The sequence below is a fragment of the Erpetoichthys calabaricus genome, chromosome 1 (assembly GCF_900747795.2).
Source record: "Erpetoichthys calabaricus chromosome 1, fErpCal1.3, whole genome shotgun sequence".
Lineage (NCBI taxonomy): Eukaryota > Metazoa > Chordata > Cladistia > Polypteriformes > Polypteridae > Erpetoichthys > Erpetoichthys calabaricus.
The window spans coordinates 192,181,791-192,207,574 of NC_041394.2; the positions used below are offsets into that span (position 1 = coordinate 192,181,791).

At 37.3% G+C, this 25,784-nt stretch overlaps 1 protein-coding gene across 1 annotated transcript in view; it reads right to left on the reverse strand.

Moving 5' to 3' along the window:
* LOC114658458 (ubiquitin carboxyl-terminal hydrolase 15-like) overlaps positions 1-25,784 on the reverse strand; it is a 190,725-nt gene that overhangs the window by 18,405 nt on the left and 146,536 nt on the right. Inside the window, 2 exon segments of the mRNA XM_028810532.2 lie at positions 12,863-12,978; positions 19,808-19,878. Coding sequence (XP_028666365.1) covers positions 12,863-12,978; positions 19,808-19,878 — 187 coding nt within the window.

Genomic DNA, 25,784 nt, shown 5'->3' on the forward strand with positions numbered 1-25,784 from the left:
CACTCATCCATGACAGGGTTTGAGAATATCAACACTGCAAAGGCAGACTTAACACTAGAATTACCAGAGCCTACGAAAAAACTCGTATATCCGGCCCCACCTTAAATCGCTTCTTAAAACCTTTCTCACCTCTCCGCCAGCGTCTTTTGTCATCTAAATGTACTGATAAAGACAAGCTGCCAGCAGCCGACTATTCCATCCCCCCAACGACTTAGAACGTAAACAGGCTTTTCCCAGCTCTTGCCTTGATTGATTATCTGGGAGTGAAGTGGAGTTTTAGAGTAGAAATAATAAGATTGTTATTTGAAACACACGCATTTCATATGTGTTGCATTTCTACAGTAATCTGTGTAAACACATTGTTAAAACAGAAATGTGTTATATATTCTAGTAGCAATTGACAAAATGTAGGCATAAACTATATAATGTATGAAGCCTGAAGTCCAAATATCAAAGACACACTTTCACAAAAGATACAAAAAAAAAAGCCACCGCCAAAAAAACCCGCCTTAGTGTGAGACATTGATATGAATTAACTATCACTGCTTCCGTGGCGTAACAGTATCATTTGCTGACTACGCATCAGAAGGTCATGAGTTCGATCCTGCACAACTCCCATTTGAGAAGTGTTCTTATTTTCACTATTTTAGAATAAAAAGATACATTTGATTTCAGTCTGTAACAGCTGGTGTAATTTATGATATTTGTAAAGGTTAGCTTTATTTTTTTTAAATTCACTTTTCATTGTCTCAGTCGCGTTCAGGATCCATCCCTACCACCCCCAACCTGACACTGCGGTTTTTACATAAAGACGCGCTATAGTTCTGCAGTGTATCACGAAACATACGACCGCGTGTTTTTTTCCCCCAGTATTGCCAGTCCCCATGTGTTGCTGTATGCTGTTTCTTTTGTACTCCAGGACATGCAGAGGAAAGCATAGTAAAGAGCAGTAACTTCAGCGCTATATGCAATCATCAGACACTCCCCATCTGACACTGCTGTTTTCACATAAAGACGCGCCAAAGCTCTGCAGTGTACTTGTGACTGCATTGTCCTACCAATGCTTGCGAACTGAAGTGTCTGCATGCACTTTTCGTGGCATTACACGCGTATTTTTTGAGCATGCCCATGTAGCTCAAACACAGGAACATATGTTGATGTAAAAGTATAACAAAACAAGTGCACTTTTATTCAAGACTATAACCGAAGAAAAAAGAAAGCAAGTTATAGTAGGCGGTTGATATGACAGCTTGCGTGGTGGAATGCTAAGAACTGCTGATTTCCATTCTGTGCTATATAACTTAACATTTGAATCTGATGATTGCATATAGCGCTGTCTGATTTAGTGTGCGCAAGAACATGCAGGTGGCCAGTTGCTGAGTGCTACAACGCACATTTTAAAAAAGAAAGAGACAAATATATGTGACGTTTTGAAGAAATCATTTTATGACGCGAATAGTACCAATCAGAAAACATTGTCGAAGTAATGCAATATTATTTGAAAACGAACAGCGTCAGGTTGGGTGTGAAGTTATACTGGCGCTGTTTGAGTCAGATCAGAAGCTGAATAAGCTGAAAAAGCTCCTGTAACGATTTACAGTGCATGCCAATTTATAAATTCAATGTCCATTTGAGGAAAAAAAAATCACTTTCTTCAAAGCTGGGAATCGAACTCGCGTCTCTGTGGCACAGTAAGGCAGTGGTGCTCCAAGTCAGCAAACCGTCCTTATAACTTATTTTTTTCAAGATCCATAACACACAGACAGACAGAGCACTGCGTAATACAGAGACAGACAGGCAGAGATATACAAATAAACAGGGAAGGCACATGTACTGAAAGAAAAAAAAAATCAACATGTGCGTTGTTTCTGCAGCACTGAATGAGCTCACCTGGTCTAACATCACCCCTCCCCCCGATCTGACTCTCTAAGTAACAGCGCAAGTACAGACACAAACCAAGTGCATGTGTGTACTGTATAATATTAACAAAAAGAGCAGCTTACTACTGAAAACGGCAAATATAGGAGTGAGTGGGGATCGAACCAGTACTCTTGATTACACTTGGTTTGCGTCTGTACTTGCGCTGTTACTTAGAGAGTCAGATCAGGGGAGGGGTGATGTTAGACCAGGTGAGCTCATTCAGTGCTACAGAAACAACGCACATGTTGATTTTTTTTTCTTTCAGTACATGTGCCTTCCCTGTTTGTTTGTATATCTCTGCCTGTCTGTCTCTGTATTACGCAGTGCTCTGTCTGTCTGTGTGTTATGGATCTTGAAAAAAATAAGTTATAAGGACAGTTGTTCATGTTAATTGCAGTCTCAATTGTTAAAAAATATTTTAAAAGGAGCATCCCACATGAAAATATAACGATCTCATTAACTGACAGTGCATACCAATTTACAAATTTTATGTCCGTTTGAGGTTAAAAACAAAAAAGAAGTAACACTTTATCCCCAGCGGGGAATTGAACTCATGTTTGTGAGGCAGAGAAAAGCTACTTGGTCTGAGAAGCAAATCTTAGCATGCTACGCCACAGAAACTGTTATATGGTGTGTGAAGCTTTTGTGGAAGTGTTTATTGGATCTTAGGAACTCGGGCTTTACACATTCTACATTTTGTAACATTTATTACTAAAATATGAAAAAGTTTCTGTTTTAGCAATGTGTTTACACAGATTACTGTAGAAACGGAACACGCATGAAATGCATGTATTCCAAACAGCGATCTATTATTTCTATTCTAAAACTCCAGCAGTTCAGTCACTCCCAGATAATAAAACAAGCCATGAGCTGGAAAAACTTAGTGAACGTTCTGCGACGGTGGGGGATGGAATAGCCGGCTGCTCGCTGCTCCTCCAAATCGGCACATTTAGAAAACAAAAGAGAGGTGAGAACGGTTTTAAGGTGGGCCGGATCTACGAGTTTTTTCGTAGACTCTGGTAATTCTAGTGTTAAGGGCCTGGTCTCCTTCATCTAAACCGTTGACAAGCAACACGTACAAAGCTTTCATCTCCCCTACTTGCGCCAGGAAGTGCATCAGACATTTTAATATTTACATACTTCATTTTTACAGTATTATCCTGTTTTCCTGGTGCTCTTTTCCTGAACATTGAAAAGAAAATTTCACTAGTATTCAGCAAATTATTGCTTTCAGTGTTTTACACTGGAATAAACAATATATATGCCACTGCCTGTCTGATGTGTGCACATTATCACAGAGAGAGAACTATAGCTACAAGGATCATCATCTTTATTGACTCTTTTCCTGAAAAACTGGCTGATAACCTGGAATGGGAAGTACAGAGCTGACACTGTGGACAACTCTTCTGGGAAAGAAAATGGCTTTACTGAGATGGACTGCACAACAGTCAGAAAGGGGGACTAAATACAAGAAATGTCATTTTTTTCTTCTAATACTAGGGGCCTTTGCTCGCCAACCCCCGTGTTTGGTTTTCTGGACACACTTTTAAGATCTTTTTTTCTTTGAATTGTTGCTATTTCATCAGTTTCACTTTTATTTCAGAATTTATGTAAAAAGAATATTTGGAATCTTTCGAGTACAAATATGCTGAATCTTTTAAATGAGGTCAGTGAGACATGTGTTTATTGACTTTGTCAGGTTAGAGATAATGAAAACTGGAATTCAAAAGACTCAAAAAAAACATAGGCACGAAACACATGCAGAGCAAGATACAGAATATGAAAGCAGAAAAAAACGAAAGTGTCAAAAAAAAAAGTAAACATCACATTAGCGCAAAAAAAGAGAAATTATTACTCGGAGAAATAACTAAAGGGCGAATAGAGATCAAATATATGGACACAGGTGATATGTCAGAAGTATGTAAATATTGTAAGGCTTTGAAGTTTAAGTCAGAGAATTTCAAACACGTGTTTTACCTCACATGCACTTATTGGTTACTTTGCAAAAAAAATTATTAACTATAATATGCAGATCGCTTTGTCTGTGCTGAAATTTCATACAGAGAAACCTATCCTGAATTATCTCTAACCTGCTCTGCATGTGTTTGGCCCTTTTGTTTTGTAACCTCTTTATAACATTTTACTTTGTTTTCTACTCTGTCTTTTATCTCTGACCTTGCTTTGTCCTGCTTTTTTTTCCAATGACACCTGGTCCATGGTGATTATTTTCCCAAGTATTAATTTCCGTTTGTTTGCGCTACTGCGATCTTTACTTTCTTTTTTTTATACTTTCTAATTTTCCTACTTTCATATTCTTTAACTTTCTCCACATTTGAATCGCGCATACTTTTATTTTTTTTTTGGAGCCTTTCGAATTCAACTGCTTTCATAATCTGCTCTGCATGTGTATAGTGCCAACGTCTGTGAACGTCTTTATAAATTTCTACTCTGTCTTTTACTCTGTCTTTTAATTCTGAGCCCGATTGGACATGCTTTGTTTCAATTCCACTTGTTACGGGCTGATAATTACTTGCCTTATTTTCTGAATTTGCACCTAGATTATTTTTTCTTTTTTCTTTCCAATGCTTTTGAGTCTCTTTTCTCCACACTGCTTTCTTCTTCACTTATTCGTCGACATTTCATTTATAACGTATTGTCCTTATACGCTTTATATGCGCCGAGTCCCTGGATCTGTATGTGCTCAAATCCTTCATAGACTGAATGTTTTGCTGTCCCGTTGTCTTATTTGATAAAGATTGTAAATAGGGCGTGTCTTGCAAGAATCTCATGTTCTATGTCATCGTGAGACGGTTCTAGGTCAATCTCTTGGCACAATGTCTCATGTTTACGGTCCCCGCAAAACGCACCGTGGCAAGTCTCTTTTGTCTCGCGGGTCTTTTAAATGTCTTCCGAGAAGATCACGTATCGTAGCCTTGCTTTTGCTTTCCAAGATTTTTTTTTTATAATAGAGAGATTGTTATATGAAAATCACAGCCCAGAAGTAAAAGCTGACATTCTGTAGTTTAGTCACATATTCGTCTTTTCACCTATATACCACATTTTATGAATATATATTAAGTAACTCATATTATATCACGTCCCAGTATTTTTTCTTCTCACTGTAAATTAATAATGCATTCATCAGTCCATTCCACATTAAATGGCCTGTTCGTGTCAATCCTTATTCTGCTTACTCTCACACAAATTTTAATTCCTTGAATACAATAAATGTGCTTGAACTTGCTCAGACTAAACCATCCATATACACCCTTTATCCAGTTCCAAAAGGCTTTTTCAAAGATGTCTTCAATTATGTAACTGACAAAGCACTAAACATTGTAAACTTGGGTACTCTCCACATTATTTGAAAACGGCTGCTGTTGAACCTCTGCTTAAGAAAAATAATATTCATTTGTGAATTTGACAATTCTAGACCTTTTTTACATACCTTTTCAAGATTAGAGAGAAAGATTTTAAAGACAGTCATAACACTGAAACTGCTTTATAACTTGTAACATAATGCTGACAGGAATGTTTCTTAACTTAGGCAATTTTTGACACCACAGATGACAGTATTATTATTCAACCTGTAAAGCATCAGGTTGGCCTCACTAGCACTGCCATAAAAGTTGGGTTTAGTAATATATAACTTTGGAAAAATTCCTTGTCATAATACTTTCTCCACCTCCAAAAGGGTACTGTATAGCAATTAAATTATCTGCAGCAGTTCAATTGACAAACTCCTATATCTAATGACCATTCAAATGACTAAATCATGTTAGTTAGATAGCAGCAAAATGCCAAAGCTTGGTGATATTTTTCATATTTATATTTCAAACCTAAAGCGACAACACAAGAAATAACTGGTATCATTAATTTATCAACATTAAATTGAACATAAATTCACAAGCAACTGATAGCACAGGTGCAAAACTGAAATGTTTTTATATTCTCAATGTACATGTGAGAAAGCTGAGGTTTTAAAGGACTGTGGTCAGAAAAATCTTTGTCTTCCTAAACGATAATTTACTCTAATAAAATGATGATTGTAATGTCAAACAGTTTAAAATGGTGGACTTGTTCATCTCTAAAAATAAGAGACTTTTATGGTCGGAGATTCATGGTGAAATTGGTGATGAAGAGCCTTACATGATAAATTTACCTCTACCCACATGCACGGTATCTTTTCTGTGAAATGTAGCCCTCTTTATATATGTAAGGTTTAATGTTGGCAGCTATGAAAGAGTGTAAAGCTATAAATAATAAATAACAGAAGCACGATTAAAAATAATTAAATTATAATTAAAGCATTATGTAACAAAAACATTTTTGTATTTCAAATTCTGATCATATTCCTGAGAGAACAACAAAACGATTCACGGTTCCAGGTCACTGGGTTGAATTGCTGGATTGGTTTCTGTCAGCGTGGCTTTTGTCAAAGTAACCATGCATGCATATCTGAAAGATGTGTTATAAGCTAACTGACTAAAAATGGAGAAATCCTGGACAAAAGTTGATTGTGCATGTGGGATAAAGTTTCCAAAATCTGTAAGGCTATTTTGAAAGAATTGGCAGGGCAAGGAAGTCTTGTTCAAGGTACTAAGTCCATTAAACTACACACTCACATGGGTCCAATTTAAAGTTGCTGTTAAATATATGATGCAGAGACGTGTCCCCAAAGTAACATGCAGCTGAAACTTGCATGACTCTGAACGCACAGCAGCGCCGAAGCGCAGTTCCAGTTACAGGGAAAAGCAAGAATCAAGGTATTTAAATAAAAGGAGTTATCATCGGTCACCTGTGCATTGGGGTGGGGTTTGAAGAATTCACTGTAGCTCCTTATTCTCCGGCCGCCTCCAGTTATTCCACAGTTAATATAATTACAATGTAACAATTTATCACTGATCCAAAAACAAGTGTACTTACATAGTTACATTGTATCTGTACTTTCAAAATGTAATAAAAACATTATGGTATGTAACTACAACTATGTAATAGATGTTCTATGGTTTGGGCAATTTTAATGGAGAATTGCAGTGATAACTGCATAGGTTTTCAATGATATTTCAAGATCTGTTTTAAATGGTGAAAACACCTTTGCAAATTGATTAACGCTTTTGCCTCACAGATCCATTATCCTGTGATGGAATTCTGTCTGGAGATATGTGTGTAAAATTTGTACATTCTACTCATGTCACCCCTCTTCTTCATGCGTTTTACTGCCTAATCCCAGGGACATGTAGGATGGGTTACGTGGCCATATGTGTGAGAGCGTGACTGCTGGTATGTTTGTCAGTGGGCCTTGCAATGGGATGGCTCCCCATCCTGGGCTGTTTCCTGCCTTGTGCCCGGTGAGGCTTGGAATGGCTCTGCGGCCCTGTGTACCTTGATTGAATGATGCAAATTTGGCAGTACAGGGGGTCCTCGGATTACGACGTCTCAATATATGACATTTCGAGTTTACAATGCTCACTCCCATAAAAACTTTAAAAAATTGAGACGCAAGTGTTTTGGCTCACGCCGTTAGCATCGTACTTACAGACTACGTGAGCGAACTAGTTTGGATGTGGCGTATGAGTGAGGGAGTTGGCGAACTTGTGTTGTGACTTTTTGGCCCTCATCATGGCTCCTAAACAAAAGTCAGAGTCTTCAGATGGTAATGCCTTGAAGAAGAGGAAAGAAATCATGATGAAAGTGAAATTAGACATTGTAAAGAGATCAGAAGCAATAAAGGATTTTTTTTTTTTTTTTTTACACTCATACTGCAGTACAGTATATTTATGTCCTTTCCTTTTTCTGTGGCTTAGTTGTGTTTTTATGTTCTAGATTATGATTTTGCAAATGTGTTAGGATAGATGAGTGACTTAGGCTAATGTGTGTTTCGACTTACACCAAAATCCGGGTTACATCACTGCTGTAGGAACGGAACTTTTTCGTAACCCGAGGACCCACTGTATTATGTTAGGGATGGTTATAATAATAGCCAAAAAAAATTCAACAATAAATAGTGAAACACAACTACAAGAATGTGACAAATGCTTGTTTAAGCAAAACATGTCAGAAGGTGCCCATCTAGATTTTGGGAAAAAGTGTTAACCATTTTGCAAAGGTGTTTTCACCATTTAAAACAGATCTTGAAATATCATCGAACACCTATGCAGTTATCACTGCAATTCTCCATTAAAATTGCTCAAACCATAGAACATCTGTTACATAGTTGTAGTTACATACCCTAATGTTTTCATTACATTTTGAAAGTACAGATACAATGTAACTATGTAAGTAAACTTGTTTTTGGATCAGTGATAAATTGTTACATTGTAATTATATTAACTGTGGAATAACAATGACAACTGAGTAATTAACTATAACATTACTTTGTATTACACAATAAGTACGGAGTAATAACTCATAGTTACACTGTACTTATACAGGTAATTACATAGTAGTTACAGTGTAATTATGGACACTTAATGTAAAGTGTTACCGATTTTTGGTATTATTGTTTATGCTAGGTGGTGTTAGGTTTATTTTGGTAGTTATACAGGTTGTTTTCCCCTTTAAGGGAATGCATTTAGTTCTGCCCAGCGGCAGGGAAGTCCAAGAGGGAAATGGCATTATTTTACAGTGGCTCAGTGTCTGGCTGCTTCAGTGGAGTGTAACAGACTCCAATTAGTCAGTTCAGGCTCCTGATATTTCTGTAGCTTGACGAGCTGAATTATTCAAGACTGCATCAGAGCTTTATTTTTAAATAGTGTTCAGGTGTTTTTTTTTTTTCTCCCAGACTGGGAAATTTGCCTTATTTTTGGGCATTTTGATTTTCATCACTGTTTATTTACTTTTTACATAGAATGATTTAACTGCATGAAGACATTCATGGATTATTTTTTCTCTCTAAACTGTTGTGTGTGTGCACTGTATATATTCCTGCACCAGAATTTTTTCAAGAGACTGTTGTTATAAACATTTGTTTTACTTTTATCCATCCTCTCTACTTTAATATTTTGTCTTGACTCTGCCTCTGCCAAATCCTGCTCCTGGTTGGTCCCAAACTTCTAGCAGAATACCTACTCCTATAGGCAGCTTGTGACAAAATTTAGTTATTACATATTGTGATATAATTGGCAATATCCTTTTATAAGCAAAAGAATAACAGCAACATCTGCACTTTCACATTAACAGGGAAACACCTCTAAAACAGTCATCACTATGGTACATCCCCAGAAAATCATTTTTACATACAGGTACATGAATCTTATGAAATGCCGAATTGTGAATGATTGCCACAACTTTTCACAGCCCTTGTTAATTACTTAGCTCTGAGATCACAGATTACAATTTAATATTCATTGATGCATCCATAATATAACTGATACCCATATTTATGGTTCTACATTCTGATATGATAATTGTTTTGCAATGAATGGAACTGTCCTGCATTCAAATGGATAAGGAAAGCAATTCCGATTGAAAACAGTATTTAGATTTACAAAATATGTACCCTGGCCAGTTTCAAACCACTAGTCTACCTATCTGTAGTATTAACAACACTCACAGAATGCAAATTATATGTTTTCACAATTTTTCACATAATTATAAGCTTGACAATGTTAAAACATTATAACTCACACATACACACAGATCTTAGAGTTAAAAATCGATAACTCAAATATAATCAAAACAAACCACAAACACCTGTTTATAAAGCAGGGCTTTATTACAGTGTCAAAACTAAACAACCAAGAAACTGATGCAAATTTCTATTATACACAGAAATTAAAAATGAATGGAAGATATGCTTTTACCTTCAGACATGGTAGTGCTCTGATTGCTAAATATTTGCCAATGATTATTATAATGACAAACATTTGACATTAATAGTGCCTGAATTTCACTTATGCTGTCTAAGTGCAGCAGAAGTTGTTTGTTTCACATTGGTTCCAACAAATGTATTTCTTTATGACATTTATAGGAATTACACATTTTAATAGTAGACTTGCATTTATTCAGACTCCTTTTCGGGTCGCTTCAGAATTCTTTACACTCTGCTTTAACCTGATTCCACATCATCTCTGACATGATCTACCCACACATTGCAAGAAAACCACTGAGGTTTTGTTTGCTGGCAGATATTTTACAGTTATTGTCTGAAGTGAGATTTCTCAACGTACCTCAGACACTGACAAAATTCCATTAGGTTTTGCTGTTTTAGAAACATACCAGACAACTTCATGTTGGACATTCATATTACCAGTTAACATCGGTATTATAACACAGATACTGGAAAAAAACTATGTTAAAATAGTATTAAAATAGCGTTTGGTTGCTAGCCCTAACCTGCAAGTGTTCATGTTGATTTAAGTCAACCAACAAAAAAGGATGAGCAAAGATTAATTTTATCAGTACACATTCCTAGCTCTTTTACAATTTACAGAATTACCGCAATCCATATACAACTTACCAATATAAAACATCCATACACTTTCTTACCTGCTTAGTCCAGAATATAGTCATGAGGAATGGAGCATGTCTGAATTATATGATAGTACATTTTTCAATACATACTCACACATAAAAGAACAGAATCAACAGGAAAATTGGGGCTATTCTTCATGATATATTTGCATATTTGCAAATTTGATATTTGCATAGGTTAAGTCCCATTTTTAACTTTTTCCTCATATATATCTTCTTTCTTAGTAATGCTTGATGTTACAAACAAGATTAAAAGGTATTGTCCAAATACATATGGGTACCACTAAAGCACATTTTTAAACTTCATTTAATAAAATAAACAAAGAAGCATATGCAATAAATGAAAACAGCTATGAAACAAAGACTGAAATGTTGACTGCAGAAAAAAAAAATCAAGAGTGTAAGAGGTCCAGTCTATTATTAATTCATAGAAAACAATTGAGTAAAAATCATAATAAACAGGAAAAAGCAATCAGTAAATAGCACAGTCTGTTTTGTGTGAGATTCTGCTTTCAACACATACAGTAAATAACAGCTGATTTGTTATGAACTTTTATTTTGTATTATTACTTATTTATTGATCTTCTGAAAATGGTTACTACATTATAGTGCTGAGAGCCCCTGAGTTCTATCCAAACAGCATTATGTCTAAATTAGTTAACTTCAGGACACAATTACTAACATAATCATACAGGACTAATTTACAGTCAATAATCAAACTAGAAAAAATCATCCCTGGAATGAAAGGAGAAAAAGCAGTACCTGCAAAAAACTAATTCAAACACAGCAAGAACATGAAAACTCTACACAGTATCTGGAATTCGGTTGTTGAAGTTTTGAGATAGCCATGATAACTTTTTTTTATTATGATATACATATATATGCTTTAGAGAGCTAATTACCTATCATTATAATGATGATGAGATTTTGCCTGCCTACTGCTAAAATCCTTTAACAGCACAAGTGTGGCATTGTGTATACAGTAATCCCTCCTCCATCGCGGGGGTTGCGTTCCAGAGCCACCCGCGAAGTAGGAAAATCCGCGAAGTAGAAACCATATGTTTATATGGTTATTTTTATATTGTCATGCTTGGGTCACAGATTTGCGCAGAAACACAGGAGGTTGTAGAGAGACAGGAACGTTATTCAAACACTGCAAACAAACATTTGTCTCTTTTTCAAAAGTTTAAACTGTGCTCCATGACAAGACAGAGATGACAGTTCTGTCTCACAATTAAAAGAATGCAAACATATCTTCCTTTTCAAAGGAGTGCAAAGCAAGCAGTCAAAAAAAAAATCAATACGGCTTTTAAGTATGCGAAGCACCGCCGGTACAAAGCTGTTGAAGGCGGCAGCTCACACCCCCTCTGTCAGGAGCAGGAAGAGAGAGAGAGAGAGAGAGAGAGAGAGAGAGAGAGAGAGATAGCGAGAGACAGATAAAAAAAATCAATACGTGCCCTTTGAGCTTTTAAGTATGCGAAGCTCCGTGCAGCCTGTCCTTCAGGAAGCAGCTGCACACAGCCCCCCTGCTCACACCCCCCCTACGTCAGCGCAAGAGAGAGAGAGAGAGACAGAGAGAAAGTAAGCTGGATAGCTTTTCAGCCATCTGCCAATAGCGTCCCTTGTATGAAATCAACTGGGCAAACCAACTGAGGAAGAATGTACCAGAAATTAAAAGACCTATTGTCCGCAGAAACCCGCGAAGCAGCGAAAAATCCGCGATATATATTTAAATATGCTTACATATAAAATCCGCGATGGAGTGAAGCCGCGAAAGGCGAAGCGCGATATAGCGAGGGATCACTGTAGTAAAAACATGACACCTAGCTTTGGTTGAAGACAAGAATACAGGCAACCGCATCATTCACATATCATTCGTTCACTGTCATTAATACAATGTATGTTCAGTCTCTTCTTTCCTCTGTTAGCACAACTCCCATGTAGAACATTGGTCATCATTTTTACAGAGGATGTATAGTGCTGGAAATGTGTGTAGCTGACTTTAAAGAATTGTGATTAGAGAACCAGATGTGCCACAGAATAAGGTACAAAGAATCAAAAAGAAGCAGTCCGCAAAATTAGAATGGTTGGGCATGCTCTTAGGAATGTTTCAAATGGGGGGCTGTGTGGCTAAGCCGTGAACTTGGATAAATTGAAACCATCATACACAGAATGGGTTAGCATATTGTTCTCCTTGTAATTAAGCAGTGCATGGGATACTTAAACCACTGCACACACAAAACCTTAACATATCAGGTTATTAGGCTAACTGGCTATTACAAATTTGCCCAATTATATTGTAGGCATATTTTTGTGTGTGTTCTATATTGACTGAGCACCTCATCCTAAGTGGACTATTGACTTTTGCCAGCTGCTTCTAAGATATGTTCCAGCAATTCTTAACCCCAAAATCAAAAAGCAGGTTTAGCCACTCAACAACTAGGTGTATAAAATAGGTATAACTTACCATGGATCTTCTATTCCAAGCTTCTCCTTTGTAGTAAAAAGTTCAATGCAGTCTTTTAATTTAACAAGAGCCTTCTTTTGTGGTTTATATTCCATGCTTTCATGTTTCTCAAATTCCTATAAAGAGAATGAGAATGAAATTCTTCAGACATCCTAACTAAAATTTTTATTCTTTATTTTAATATACTAGTATTAGAAGGAGGAGGAGGTTGGGAGCATGCACTAGTGTGATGTTTTGAAAAGAAAAAAAAAAACACTTTAAAATAGTAATGACTTGCTATTTCCTTTTGAAAGTTATGATATAATATAATACAGTTTGAATTTCATATACCTCATATATATCCACTGTGTGTGCATGCATGTGTGTGTGAATGTATGTGTACACACACAGACACCCTGCCAAATCACAGATTCTGTGTAATAACAAAAGGAAACTAAGATAAATCTTGCCAGAACTTATTACACCTTTACTGCAAAATTTCAATCAATACAAGGTGGAAACAAATCAGAAATTGTTTAGTTAAAAAAGGAAAAAAAATCATACAAAAACCTGGCTGCATTAGTGTACACACCCCCTAAACTATACTTAATTGAAGCACCTTTTGATTTTATTACAGCACTCAGTCTTTTTGGGCAAAAGTCTATCAGTTTGTCACATCTGGACTTGGTGATTTTTGCCTACTCCTCTTTGCAAAAAAAATCCAGAACTGTAAAATTACAAGAGCATTTCCTGTGCACAGCTCTCTTCAGGTCTCCCCACAGATTTTCAATTGGATTAAAGTCTGGGTTCTGGCTGGGCCATTCCAGAACACTGATCCTCCTTTGATGAAGCCATTGCTTTGTTGATTTTAATGTATGATTTAGGTCATTGTCATGCTAAAAAGTGAAGTTCCTCTTTATCTTCAGCTTTCTAGCAGATTCTTGTGCCAAAATACTTGGATTCATGATTTCATCCATCTGGACTAAAGCCCCAGTTCCAGCTAACAAAAAACAGCCCCAAAGCATTATGCTGCCTCCACCATACTTCACTGGATATGGTGCTCTTCTGATCATGTGTTGTGTTATTTTTTCACAAAAGCTCACCTTTTGAAATTATGGTCAAATGGTTCAACCTTGGTCTCATAAGACCATAACAACATTTTTCCACATGGTTGCGGGAGACTGGGTATACCTTTTTTTTTTTTTTTTGCAAAGTTTAGCCGGGTTTGGATGTTTTTCTTTGTGAGAAAAGGCTTTCACCTTGCTTCCCTACCCCACAACCCAGACATATGAAGTATGTGACTGATTCTTATCACATGTACGGAACAACCGGTACTTTCCAGGATATCCTGCAGCTCCTTTAATGTTGCTGTAGGCCTCTTTGATGCTCCCTGACCAGTTTTCCTCCTTGTCCTCTTATCAGTCATGGTGGAACTTAGCAATTTTGGAGATCTCTGAATGTGTCTGGTGGTACCTGAAACCAAGACATTTGGAACAGATTTTTTAAGTCCTGTAAATTGCAAGGTTGGGACTCCATGGCTTGTACTTGTTTTACCAGCACATCCTACAGATGCTCGATTGGATTGAGATTTGGAGAATTTGGTGGCCAACTCAACATTTTGAACTTTTTGTCATATTCCTCAAACTATCCATCCATCCATCCATCCATTTTCCAACCCGCTGAATCCGAACACAGGGTCACGGGGGTCTGCTGGAGCCAATCCCAGCCAACACAGGGCACAAGGCAGGAAACAATCCCGGGCAGGGTGCCAACCCACCGCAGTTCCTCAAACTATTCTTGAACAATTTTTGCAGTAGGGCAGGGTGCATTATCCTGCTGAAATAGACCATACCATTGACATGAAGGGGTGTGTGAAGTCAGCAACAATCTTCAGGTAGGTGGTACATGTCAAAGTAACATCCACATGAATGCCAGGACAAAAGGGTCCCTGGCAGAACATTGACTAAAGTATCACACAGCCTCTGCCGGCTTGCATTCTTCCAGTAGTGCATTCTGCTGCCACCTCTTGCCACGTAAATGATGCACACACACCCAGCTTTCCACATGATCTAAAAGAAAACGTGATTCATCAAACCAGGCCACCTTTTTCATTGCTCCACTGTAGGTGCTTTCGGCAGTGGACTGTAGTCAGTATGGGCACTCTGACCAGTCTGTGGCTATACAGCCCCATATGTTGCAAGCTGTGATGCACTGTGTACTCAGAGACCTTTCTCTTATGGCTAGCTTTACTGTCTGCATTTCAGAAAATTGTGCTACAGTAGCTCTTCTGTGGGAAAAGACCAGACGGGCAAGCCTTCATTCCCCATGCGGAACAATGAGCCTTGGGGGCCCATGACCCTGTTGCCAGTTCACCAGTTGTCCTTCCTTGGACTACTTTTGGTAGGTATTAACAACCGCATACTGGGAACACCCCTTAAGAGTTGCTGTTTTGCTCTGACCCAGTCTTCTAGCCATCACAATTTTGCACTTGGTTGCTCAGATCCTTACACTTGCCCATTTTTCCAGTTTCCAACATATCACATTCAAGAACTGACATAATAATCTATGCTATTCACATCACCTGTGAATGATTTTAATGTTGAGGCTGATCTGTGTGTAAGTATAGACACAGAGAACAAAAATAATTTATTTAGCACTTTACATATTTAAGAAGTTATAGACAGTATTTATAGTAGGTGATAATTTTAGGTCCTTTAACAAATAAACAGATTTCAAAGACATGCACATTAGATTAAATATCCCTGAGTGAGTGGTCCTGTTACGGAGTCATGCTGAGTGCTGGATGAGGCCTTGTGCCTGATGTGTCAAAAATATAGACAATAGCCCTGACCTGGACTAACCAATTTTGAGAATGTAACATAAAAAACATGGGTACATTAATTATTAATTAATTTCTTCCTAGGAGAGCGGTAAGGGTGGGGGAGTTTTGGAATATCAGTTAATACATTTGTGATAAGTGGTCCGTAGCACTATGCAAACTTTAAATAATCAAACCTCAAAAAGCCTTGGCTTAAATTGGATATGGGTGTGATTGTGTGTTTCGTTCTGTGGCTAACTGCGGTGCTGGCTGAACATGCCACAAACATGTGCAGCGGTAGGTAATCAGTCAGGTGTCTCAATTGATGCTGCAGAAGCAGCAACTCATTGCACCTGTGCCAAATGAAAGGCAGTACAAGTGGAACCTGACAAGCTAGTCAGTCAGTGTGTGAGCAGCAGCACGGTCATAGGCCCTGTGATGGAGCAAAAGATCTGTGCTATAGGGGTGGATTGTCCCCAGTGATAGTCTTGAGGAGTAGGTGCAATTGAGGTGGAGTCCTCTCCAGGCATCCGAGGCACGCCAGAGGGAGTGAGAAGAATGATGAGAAGACAACCAACCCAGAGCAGCCTGGCTGACACCACTTGAGGCAACCAACATGGGGGTTGGGTTGGTTGGGACCATGGCTTCTGGAGTCTCTGTTGGCTGAGCAAGTAGTGGGGGACCCGGAGAGACAAACAGGGAGTTGTGCTGGGCTCGTCTACCAGTGGAAATAACATTGACCTTATGACTATGATGCTAGTGTTTATTCTCTCTTTAACTCCTGATTTTAAACTCACGGATCGTCACTGTTTTAAAGGATTATTTATCTAGTTATTGGAGATTTTGCTCTGTACTATGGACACTTTAATTTGGATTATTTTAATAAATGCTCTGTTCATTTTTTCACCTTCCCCTTGCTACATTATGTGTATATGTCCTCATCTGCATGGCTCGCCTTGGCAACGTTATCTACAGTGGCAGGTTCAACAGGCTCTCTAAAGGCAACAGGGAAAGAGGAGACAACCCGCACCGTCAAAATTTTATGTCTTTTAAAAGACAGCAACTGCTAGCTAAAAAGGGCAATGCATTTCAAATGACACAACTGGTGGCCCATTCTTCAATTTACTATTTGGAATTCAAACAGATTTCTGATTGCAAGAACTCATTACTAATGCATATAGTATATAAGAAAACAAAACAAACAGAAAAGCATACATGTTCCAGTTCCAGTAGTCTTTCTCTCTCTGTTATATTTTGCTTGGAGAAAAAAAATTAAGGAATACTCACTAGTAATTTGTTCAAGTGCCTCAGGGTTTCTTTGTCAGAAAAAGTTTATGTACCGTCTCTTTCAACATTTAAATGCAGACTGATTGAAAACCTATACGTTCTCCTTGGTATTTTAACTCTTATCCCTTTATGTAACAATTTCCTGCTATTTAATGAAATTACATTGTATATTCCATTATGTATATTTGTATTAACTTTGTCTGCTACTTTTAAAAGCTCTGGACATTGCCTCTCTCCTATGTGGGTTTTCTTCCAAAAGACTAACATTAGGCTAATTGACAGTTGCAAGGTGGGGTCTGCAATGGAATGATGTTGTGTCCAGGATTGCCATCCTGCCTTGTGTCCAGGAGAGATAGGCTCAAATACTGAAGATGGGATATTTTTAAAAAATGTAGGGTTAGGCTATGGACTTGTATTGATATTGTGATTATTTTTTTGATCAAAATGCAACATTCTGTATTTGTCATTATGTTTTCAGAACACTTTATAGACTGAAGATGAGAACCATATGATGAGTGTGGAACATTTACTAGCATAGTAAATACTGTATGTAAGGTTGGACATCTCATACTTTGAACCCAGTGTTCTTAACAGCTTCTTGAATCCTCATTTCTCTACTGAACAGACAGACACTTTACAAGGGAAGGACCTGAAAAAGGACATGTGAAACTCTGAGGAGACTGGTGGTATTTCCGTAGACATGGAGCCATTTAAACTTGGGAAACTTTGATTAACAGTAATCCATTTTGCCAGGGTGGTGGGAGGGCAAGTTGCAGGCACCATACATACCAGGATGGCCACTTCATATGCAATAAGGCTTTACCTTTAGATATTATACTGCTTGAACTGTTATCTCGGAGAAAACCAAATCATTTGCTAAAAAGAGGGCTAATCCTACCTGTTCTAAATGATCCTTGCTCATTTTTTTCCACACTCATCACCAACAAGCAACATGGGCAGAGACATCATAAACATGCTTAGAAAGACAGCTGAAGTCTTTGCAGATTTTATTTAACACTCAGAAGAAGTGGTGGAAAAATCAAATAAAATCAGTGAGTACTGCAATATTGACGTCTGCACATTGATTTTTCATAAATATTGAATCAAATAAGAAATTCAATATATTGCCTAGCCCTACCTCACTTCAAGACCAGGCACGCCAAAAAATACAGAAATGTATCTGATAAGGAGAAGGTGAGGACTGCAGAGAAATTGTTAACTAAACTGTAAAAACAGCAAAGTCTTCTAACAAAGCTTCATGCAGCAAAGGAAGGAACATTAAAAACTAGTTATATATTAGCTAACAAAATTGCCAAAAGAAGCAAACCATTTGCTGATGGTGAATTCGCTGAAGAGTGCTTATTGGAGTTGGAGGCAATCCTTTGCCCAAAGAAGGATGAGTTTAAACATCTGTCCCTTTAACAGCGAACGGTTACAAGATGGATTGAGGAAATTGCGGAGAATCTGGTACTAATCCTTGGTTTGCACTGAAAACTTTATCATGTCACAATCTAAATGGAGACAGCATGGTTCTTAAATCATTCTGGGGATGTTTGACTGAATTTGCAGAGAAAGGTAAATCCATGATGTGAATTTTCTTTGGGTTTTGGTCATCAGTGTAGAGGTACAAATGGTGAGGATTACACTGTATATTAACACGCATTTACTACAGGTGTACTTAAATTTAAAAATATTAATCATATGTTATGCTGTGGTTAATATCAATACATTGTTTTACTTTATACTGTTTAATTGGTTCTTTGTTTTACGTTTTTTCAGGTTTAGTGAAATTAGGTGTATTCTAGCCCCCTCTAAGCTGTGTTTGTCTTGCTGTTCTATATTGGCTGCTTTGTGACCTGAGTCACTACCACTGCTGTCTCAGGAATTTGTTCCAATCACCAATGGATTATATTCCTAAGACTCCAAGGAAAAAGACACTCTGAAAGAGATCTGGGAGGACCTATGTGGATTCCATCCTTGCAGTGCAAACGTGGACCAACAGTTTGAGTTGGTGTAGATACATGAAGGATCATGTAGTTTTCCTGTTGTGTCATTATGTGCTTGCCTGACATAGACAATGCCTTTGACTGTACAATCTAAGCAGCAAAATAATTTCTCATAATTTAGTATTGTAATAACACAAGTTCTTCTGAAAATAATACACTTGCAAAAAGTCTATATTATTATTCATTAAAACTAAATATTTGATTTTTTATTTTTATGTTAGTCATCTAGAAGCCTTACCTAATATTATTATGTAATGTTACGTGTAGAAAGTTATAAATGCAGAAATTAGAAGACACTCATTATACTGTAAAATATTCCCTAATTGAATGCAGAGGTAACTGACATTACAAGTTGCAAAAAATATTCTGAAATACATAAATATACCTGCAGTATTGGAATTTAACTACTATCCCTTTGAATTTAGTACATAATCAGTTACCACACTGTATTATCTACTTTACTGGTTTATAGGTAACAGTAGTAACTTGATATTAACATGTGATCAGTTTGTTTAACACACATGCAGTAAAATACTATGAAAGGCTTGTATTCTGTCACCTTAGCAGATTAAATGTCATCAAATATTTCTGTGGAAATATTTAATAAAATTAAAAAATATATATATTTTATTCATTGTTAAATATTAAAATATATAATCTTCCAAGAAACACCTTAACTACTTTCAATAGAATATTTACTCCATATTAAATATAAAAATCAGAAACCTTAAAAAGAAATATATATTACTAAGTGAAAACAACACAGTACTTAAGAAGCAGTAGACAGCTTTAACACTTGAACACAAAAAACAAAAAATAAGCTCAGTTAGTTGCATACATTAATAGTTCAGTTACCTCTGCAGCATTTTCATTGAAATATCGTTTTTTCACCTCTGGATCCCAGTCCAAAGCCAGATATGATCTCTCTTACATGGAGAATAAAAGAAAATATATATGAATAAAATTCAGGGTTAGGACAACACTTTACAAGTATTCTTGTTTAACAAAGTGAAGGCTTAACGTATGAACAATATGATGCTCTCATTTAACAAAATTTTTGGAATGGTATTTCCAAATTATGTTTAAAAAGATATAATTAAATATAGATATAAGTTTTCAAAAAATATAAAGCAAGGGACAAAAAAGTTTGGACTTAAGGTAATACTGTAAACTAAGTGCCTTATATCCTGAAATTCAAGATATTATCAGTTGGAAAAAAATCTTGATTTAAATATCATAATATAATAATAATCTTATATTTTTATGCTATGTGAAATGCCTTAGTTAATAAACACAAAAGTTCATTTTATTAAGAAGTAAAGCCACTGTGAATTCAACTTGGAGAACTTGGTGCTATCATTTCACTCAAAACAGACAGTAATACTGTTAAAAAGAACATTAACAGTTCTGTAGGCATTTACTTTTGTAGTTAAGTTTTTCAAATAGAAAACATGTGCTTCTGCATATCTAATACTGTACTATATTAGACATTTCTGCAAACAAATATACAGTAGTTAAATTTGGCCGTACAGAGCCTGTTATCCCTAAGCAACATTTGTTTAAATCATTAGTTACTAATGTGCTTAATGTTTACTAAGCTTTGTTTATCTGTGGGCAATAGAAACAATGTAAGGAACAAAAGTATAAAACAGCGACAAAATAAGTTAGTTATTTCAAATAATAGTGTATTTAACACTGAAAACAATTGGTATTTCTGTTGATGTCTACTCAGCGTATTTTCTTAATGCTGCATTATTTGTACATGTAACAATAATTTTATTATAAAAAGATTATTCCTCCTTTGGCAAATGTAGTGTGAAATGTACACATATGGGTTATGTTAGAATGTCAATGGAGAAAAAGGCTCTAGAATAAGCACCTAATATAATAAATTGTCACTGAATTATCTAAGATGCCCTTTAAGGGAGAAAATTTCCCAAAATCTGTGGAAATATAGTATGCAAAAATGAAGTATTTCTAATTTTGGTGTCTGACACTGGTCATGCTTTTTTCGAATTACATCACAATGTGGGAGTTTAGAGTTTAATAATGATTAGGGAATACTTGCTCTTAAAAGTTTTATTTGTTCACATTGTAAGAAGCACACATGAGCTGGCACACGCTGGAGCTACTCATCATGATTTATAAAGAATACCATATGTATAGGAAATAGCAGTGCTTTAACAAATCTGTTTTTGTCACTAACAGCACACCACAGAAGTAAATCACATAGCCATGTTCAGTCAGAACACCTTACCCCTGACTTCAGTTACTAGCTAAATGATCCAAAATTGCCAAATTGGCCTTGAGAAATGTTGTCAGTGGGCTAAAAGGGTCCTGTTTTGTTATACAATAGACAGAGAAACTGCTAAAGAAGCCATTTTCTGGCTTTTTAGCTTCTGTGTAGCACACATGTCTGGAAAGAATGAAGCAATATGCTACAAAGACATAAATATGATAAAATAAACAATTCCTTTGCCTATTGTTCTTTTTTAATTTCAATCTCTCTCTCTCTCTATATATATACGAGGGCAATCCCAAAAGTAAGGTCTCCAAAGCGGTGGGGACGTAGAGAAACTGTGCGTACTGCTGTTGGCCACACTGTTGTGATTGGTGCTTCCTTCACTCTCAAACAAGCATGTGCGGCTTCGCTGGGATGCTCAATCTTGGCTTGGCAGCCCTTGAAAATGGAGCTCCCGTTGAACGCTACCGCCAAGTGCAAAGTTCGCGCAGGAGACCATCAATTTCCGACGAGACAGTCGCAAAGGTTGAGGAAAACATGTGTAAAGATCGGCGGTTGGAACTTCATCACCCACCCACCCTATAGTCCGGACTTGGCACCCAGTGACTACCACTTGTTCCCTAAGTTGAAAGAAAATTTGTCCGGAAGGCGAATCAGCTCCGACGAAGAGGTGAAAGATGAGGTTCAACGCTTCCTGAAGGACATGGCGGCGAGCTGGTATGACATGGGCATTCTAAAACTACCACAGCGTCTACAAAAATGCATCAACCGAAATGCTGATTATGTACAAAAAATAAATAAGTCTTTAACCGTTAAAATGATGTAAACATTATAGAAAATAAACGGTTGTTTGTATTTCTAAAAAAAAAGGAGACCTTACTTTTGGGATTGCCCTCGTATATATATATATATATATATATATAGATAGATAGATAGATAGATAGATAGATAGATAGATGATAGATAGATAGATAGATAGATAGATAGATAGATAGATATACACATATATATATATATATATATATATATATATATATATATATATCTATATATATATACAGTAATCTCTCGCTATATCGCGCTTAGCCTTTCGCGGCTTCACTCTATCGTGGATTTTATATGTAAGCATATTTAAATATATATCGCAGATTTTTTGCTGGTTCGCGGATTTCTGCGGACAATGGGTCTTTTAATTTCTGGTACATGCTTCCTCAGTTGGTTTGCCCAGTTGATTTCATACAAGGGACGCTATTGGCAGATGGCTGAGAAGCTACCCAACCAGAGCGCGTATTACGTATTAAATAAAACTCCTCAAATATATTGTAAGCACGGGGGCTGTTCGCACCCCTAGAAGATATAGCCGCTCCTCAATAAAACCTTCACATTGCTCTCTTTCTTGCTGGGCTTGCATATGGCTGATTTGTCAAGCGATATGCTTCCTGCACTGTGCTTCGCATACTTAAAAGATCAAACAGCATGTATTGATTTTTGATTGTTTGCTTTCTCGCTCTGACATTCTCTGAGGGGGTGTGAGCAGGGGGGCTGTTCGCACACCTAGATGATACAGACGCTCGTCTAAAAATGCTTTCACGTTGCTCCCTTCTGTGCAGCTGCTTCGTGAAGCGACATGCTGCACGGTGCTTCACATACTTAAAAGCTCGAAGGGCACATATTGATTTTTGATTGTTTGTTTTTATCTCTCTCTCTTTCTCTGCTCCTGACGGAGGGGGTGTGAGCTGCTGCCTTCAACTGCTTTGTGCCCCGGTGCTTCGCATATTTAAAAGCCAAACAGCCCTATTGATTTTTGACTGCTTGCTTTGTTCTCTCTCTCTCTTTCTCTCTCTCTCTGACGCGCACTCCTTTGAAGAGGAAGATATGTTTGCATTCTTTTAATTGTGAGACGGAACTGTCATCTCTGTCTTGTCATGGAGCACAGTTTAAACTTTTGAAAAAGAGACAAATGTTTGTTTGCAGTGTTTGAATAAAGTTCCTGTCTCTCTACAACTTCCTGTGTTTCTGTGCAAATCTGTGACCCAAGCATGACAATATAAAAATAACCATATAAACATATGGTTTCTACTTCGCGGATTTTCACCTTTCGCGGGGGGTTCTGGAACGCAACCCCCGTGATCGAAGAGGGATTACTGTATATATACATATATATATATATATATATATATGTATATATATACAGTAATCCCTCACCTATCGCGGGGGTTACGTTCCAGAGCCCCCCGCGATAGGTGAAAATCCGCGAAGTAGCGACCTATATTTATTTTATTATTTATACATATTTTAAGGCTTTATAAACCCTTCCCACACTCTTATAAACCTTTCTCACTCTCTTGTTAACCTTTCCCACGCTCTTATAAACACTTCCTATGCTCTTAAACACTTTCTACATTCTTAAACACCTCAGACCAACACTGCACACTGCACGCAGCGATCAGACGTCAATGTGTCTGCACTCGCTTTGTGAAGGGGGGCAGCTGAACTCACGCTGAGCAGAAATGGACTTTGTGCTGCTTCTGCCAAAATGCCTGCTTGTCGCTCTGCGCGTTCGGAAGGAGGAGTGTGTGTGTGTGTGAGAGCTGAACGCACCTTCGCTCAAACCCCCCCTCCCCGGAAGCGCAGTACACTCCTGCCACTTCGCATTGTCAAGGGGGTGGGGAGCTGAATGAACGCTAAGGAGAAGTGGACTTTGTGCTGGCTTTGTGCTGCTTGTCGCTCTGCGAGTCAATAATTTTAAGCCTGTACATCACCAATTTTCCTGTCTCACTGTCTTGTCTTGGGTGAAGTTAAAATGTTTTATAATAGTGAGATGTTACTCATATCCTTAGCCCGACATCCACATATCATATGTGTTAAAGTGTGTTTTATAAGTTTACATGTGTTTAAAGCATGTGGGATGGGTATTTTAAGGCTTAAACTATAAAAATGTTTATTTATATGGTTTTTCTATATCGCGGATTTTCTCCTGTTGCTGATGGGTCTGGAACATAACTTCCGCGATAGGCGGGCAATCACTTGTATTTAAAAACCCGTGAAGTCATGAATCCGCGAAAAGTGAACCGCGAAGTAGCGAGGGATTACTGTATATATATATATATATATATGTATAAAATCTGTCTGTCCACTTTTCACGAGAGAACTACTTAACGAATTTAGATTGGGTTTCTTTCTATCATTTGCTTGAACATTCCAGTTGATTTTGCGATCTATCTCATTGCATTATGTATCATAGTTCGTTTGCAGTACCGATTTATTTGCGGGAATCTGAGAGAGACGCAGTGGGCCTGAGGGTAAGGGAGCAGGGCTCTCCTCACTCACGCCCCAGCCTCAGGGCGTATCTTACATCCGCTTTGCTAGTGAATGAGAGAACTACTTAATGGATTTAGATCTGGCTTTTTTATAGAATTTGCTTGAACACTCCAGTTCATTTTGCGACTTCTCTCATTGTACTAAGAATCATAGTTCGCTTGCAGGATCGATATATTCACGCTAATCCGAGACAGAGACTACAGTCCGAGGGGAGGGGGAAGCGTGACGTTAGGAGTTGGAAGCCAGGCAGGGCCCTCCTCGCTGTCCTCTTTCACTTCTACGCGGGCAGAGCCGAGGGGCACAGTTAGTATAAAATAATTATATATAAGAATATGTAATGTATTAAAGAAAAAAATCTTACTCCAAGGCAAAAAAAAGACAAAAGAGTAAAAATTGCATTTTGCTTTGCTTGTGTTAATCTCAGCATTACAGTAAATGACTCCACTACACCCTAAAAGAACTGTTACTCTCTTGCTCCAATGTAGAGGTCTGCATGCCAGCAAAGTCTAATCATACTCCTGGCTGCTCCCAAAAACAATTCCATCTATTCCTGCCTGCAAAAGGCTCCAATCTTCTCCCAACTGCATTCCTGCTTTCCCCACTATAAGTTACCCGTATTTGACATATAGCATAAGTAGATTCATATGACACAAGAATCTATAAGGGGAAAAAAATCCATTTATGTTTATGACTATTTTTTCTTCTTCAATCACAGCTGATCTATTGATATTGTTTTGAAATAAAAATAGATGTAGGGTGGTGACACATCCTCTTTTTTCCTGTGATTTTTGTTTTTGACTCCAAAAATAGCAAACTGTCTGGTATTTATAAAATTCATAACATTTTCCAGGATTTTGTCTTTATTGTGCAGACAAACAAGAGACCTACATATGTTGTCCAATCCATATATGACAAATATATGTTTTAACAGTGCACATAATTTGTGTATGGCACAGAGTTTATTTAAAGAAAAGCACACATGGCAGTTGCAGCACTTTGAAAGGTAACAGCTAAGAGAACTGTGAAGAGCCATGTTACTATTCAATACCAACTAATAAGTACAAAAGTTGACAAAATATGAAAATGCATACATATAGACAAATTAAAAAAAAGAATAAATAAAAAAAATCAGCACCTATTGTTTTCACTACAACGTGTATGACTGAATTCATGATCGGGGAGCTGGCAAGCGCGATAGGAACGGTAATAGGATAATGTCATTTTATGTGGAACTACAAATAGGCAAAAACAAAACCTGCATTTTACTTG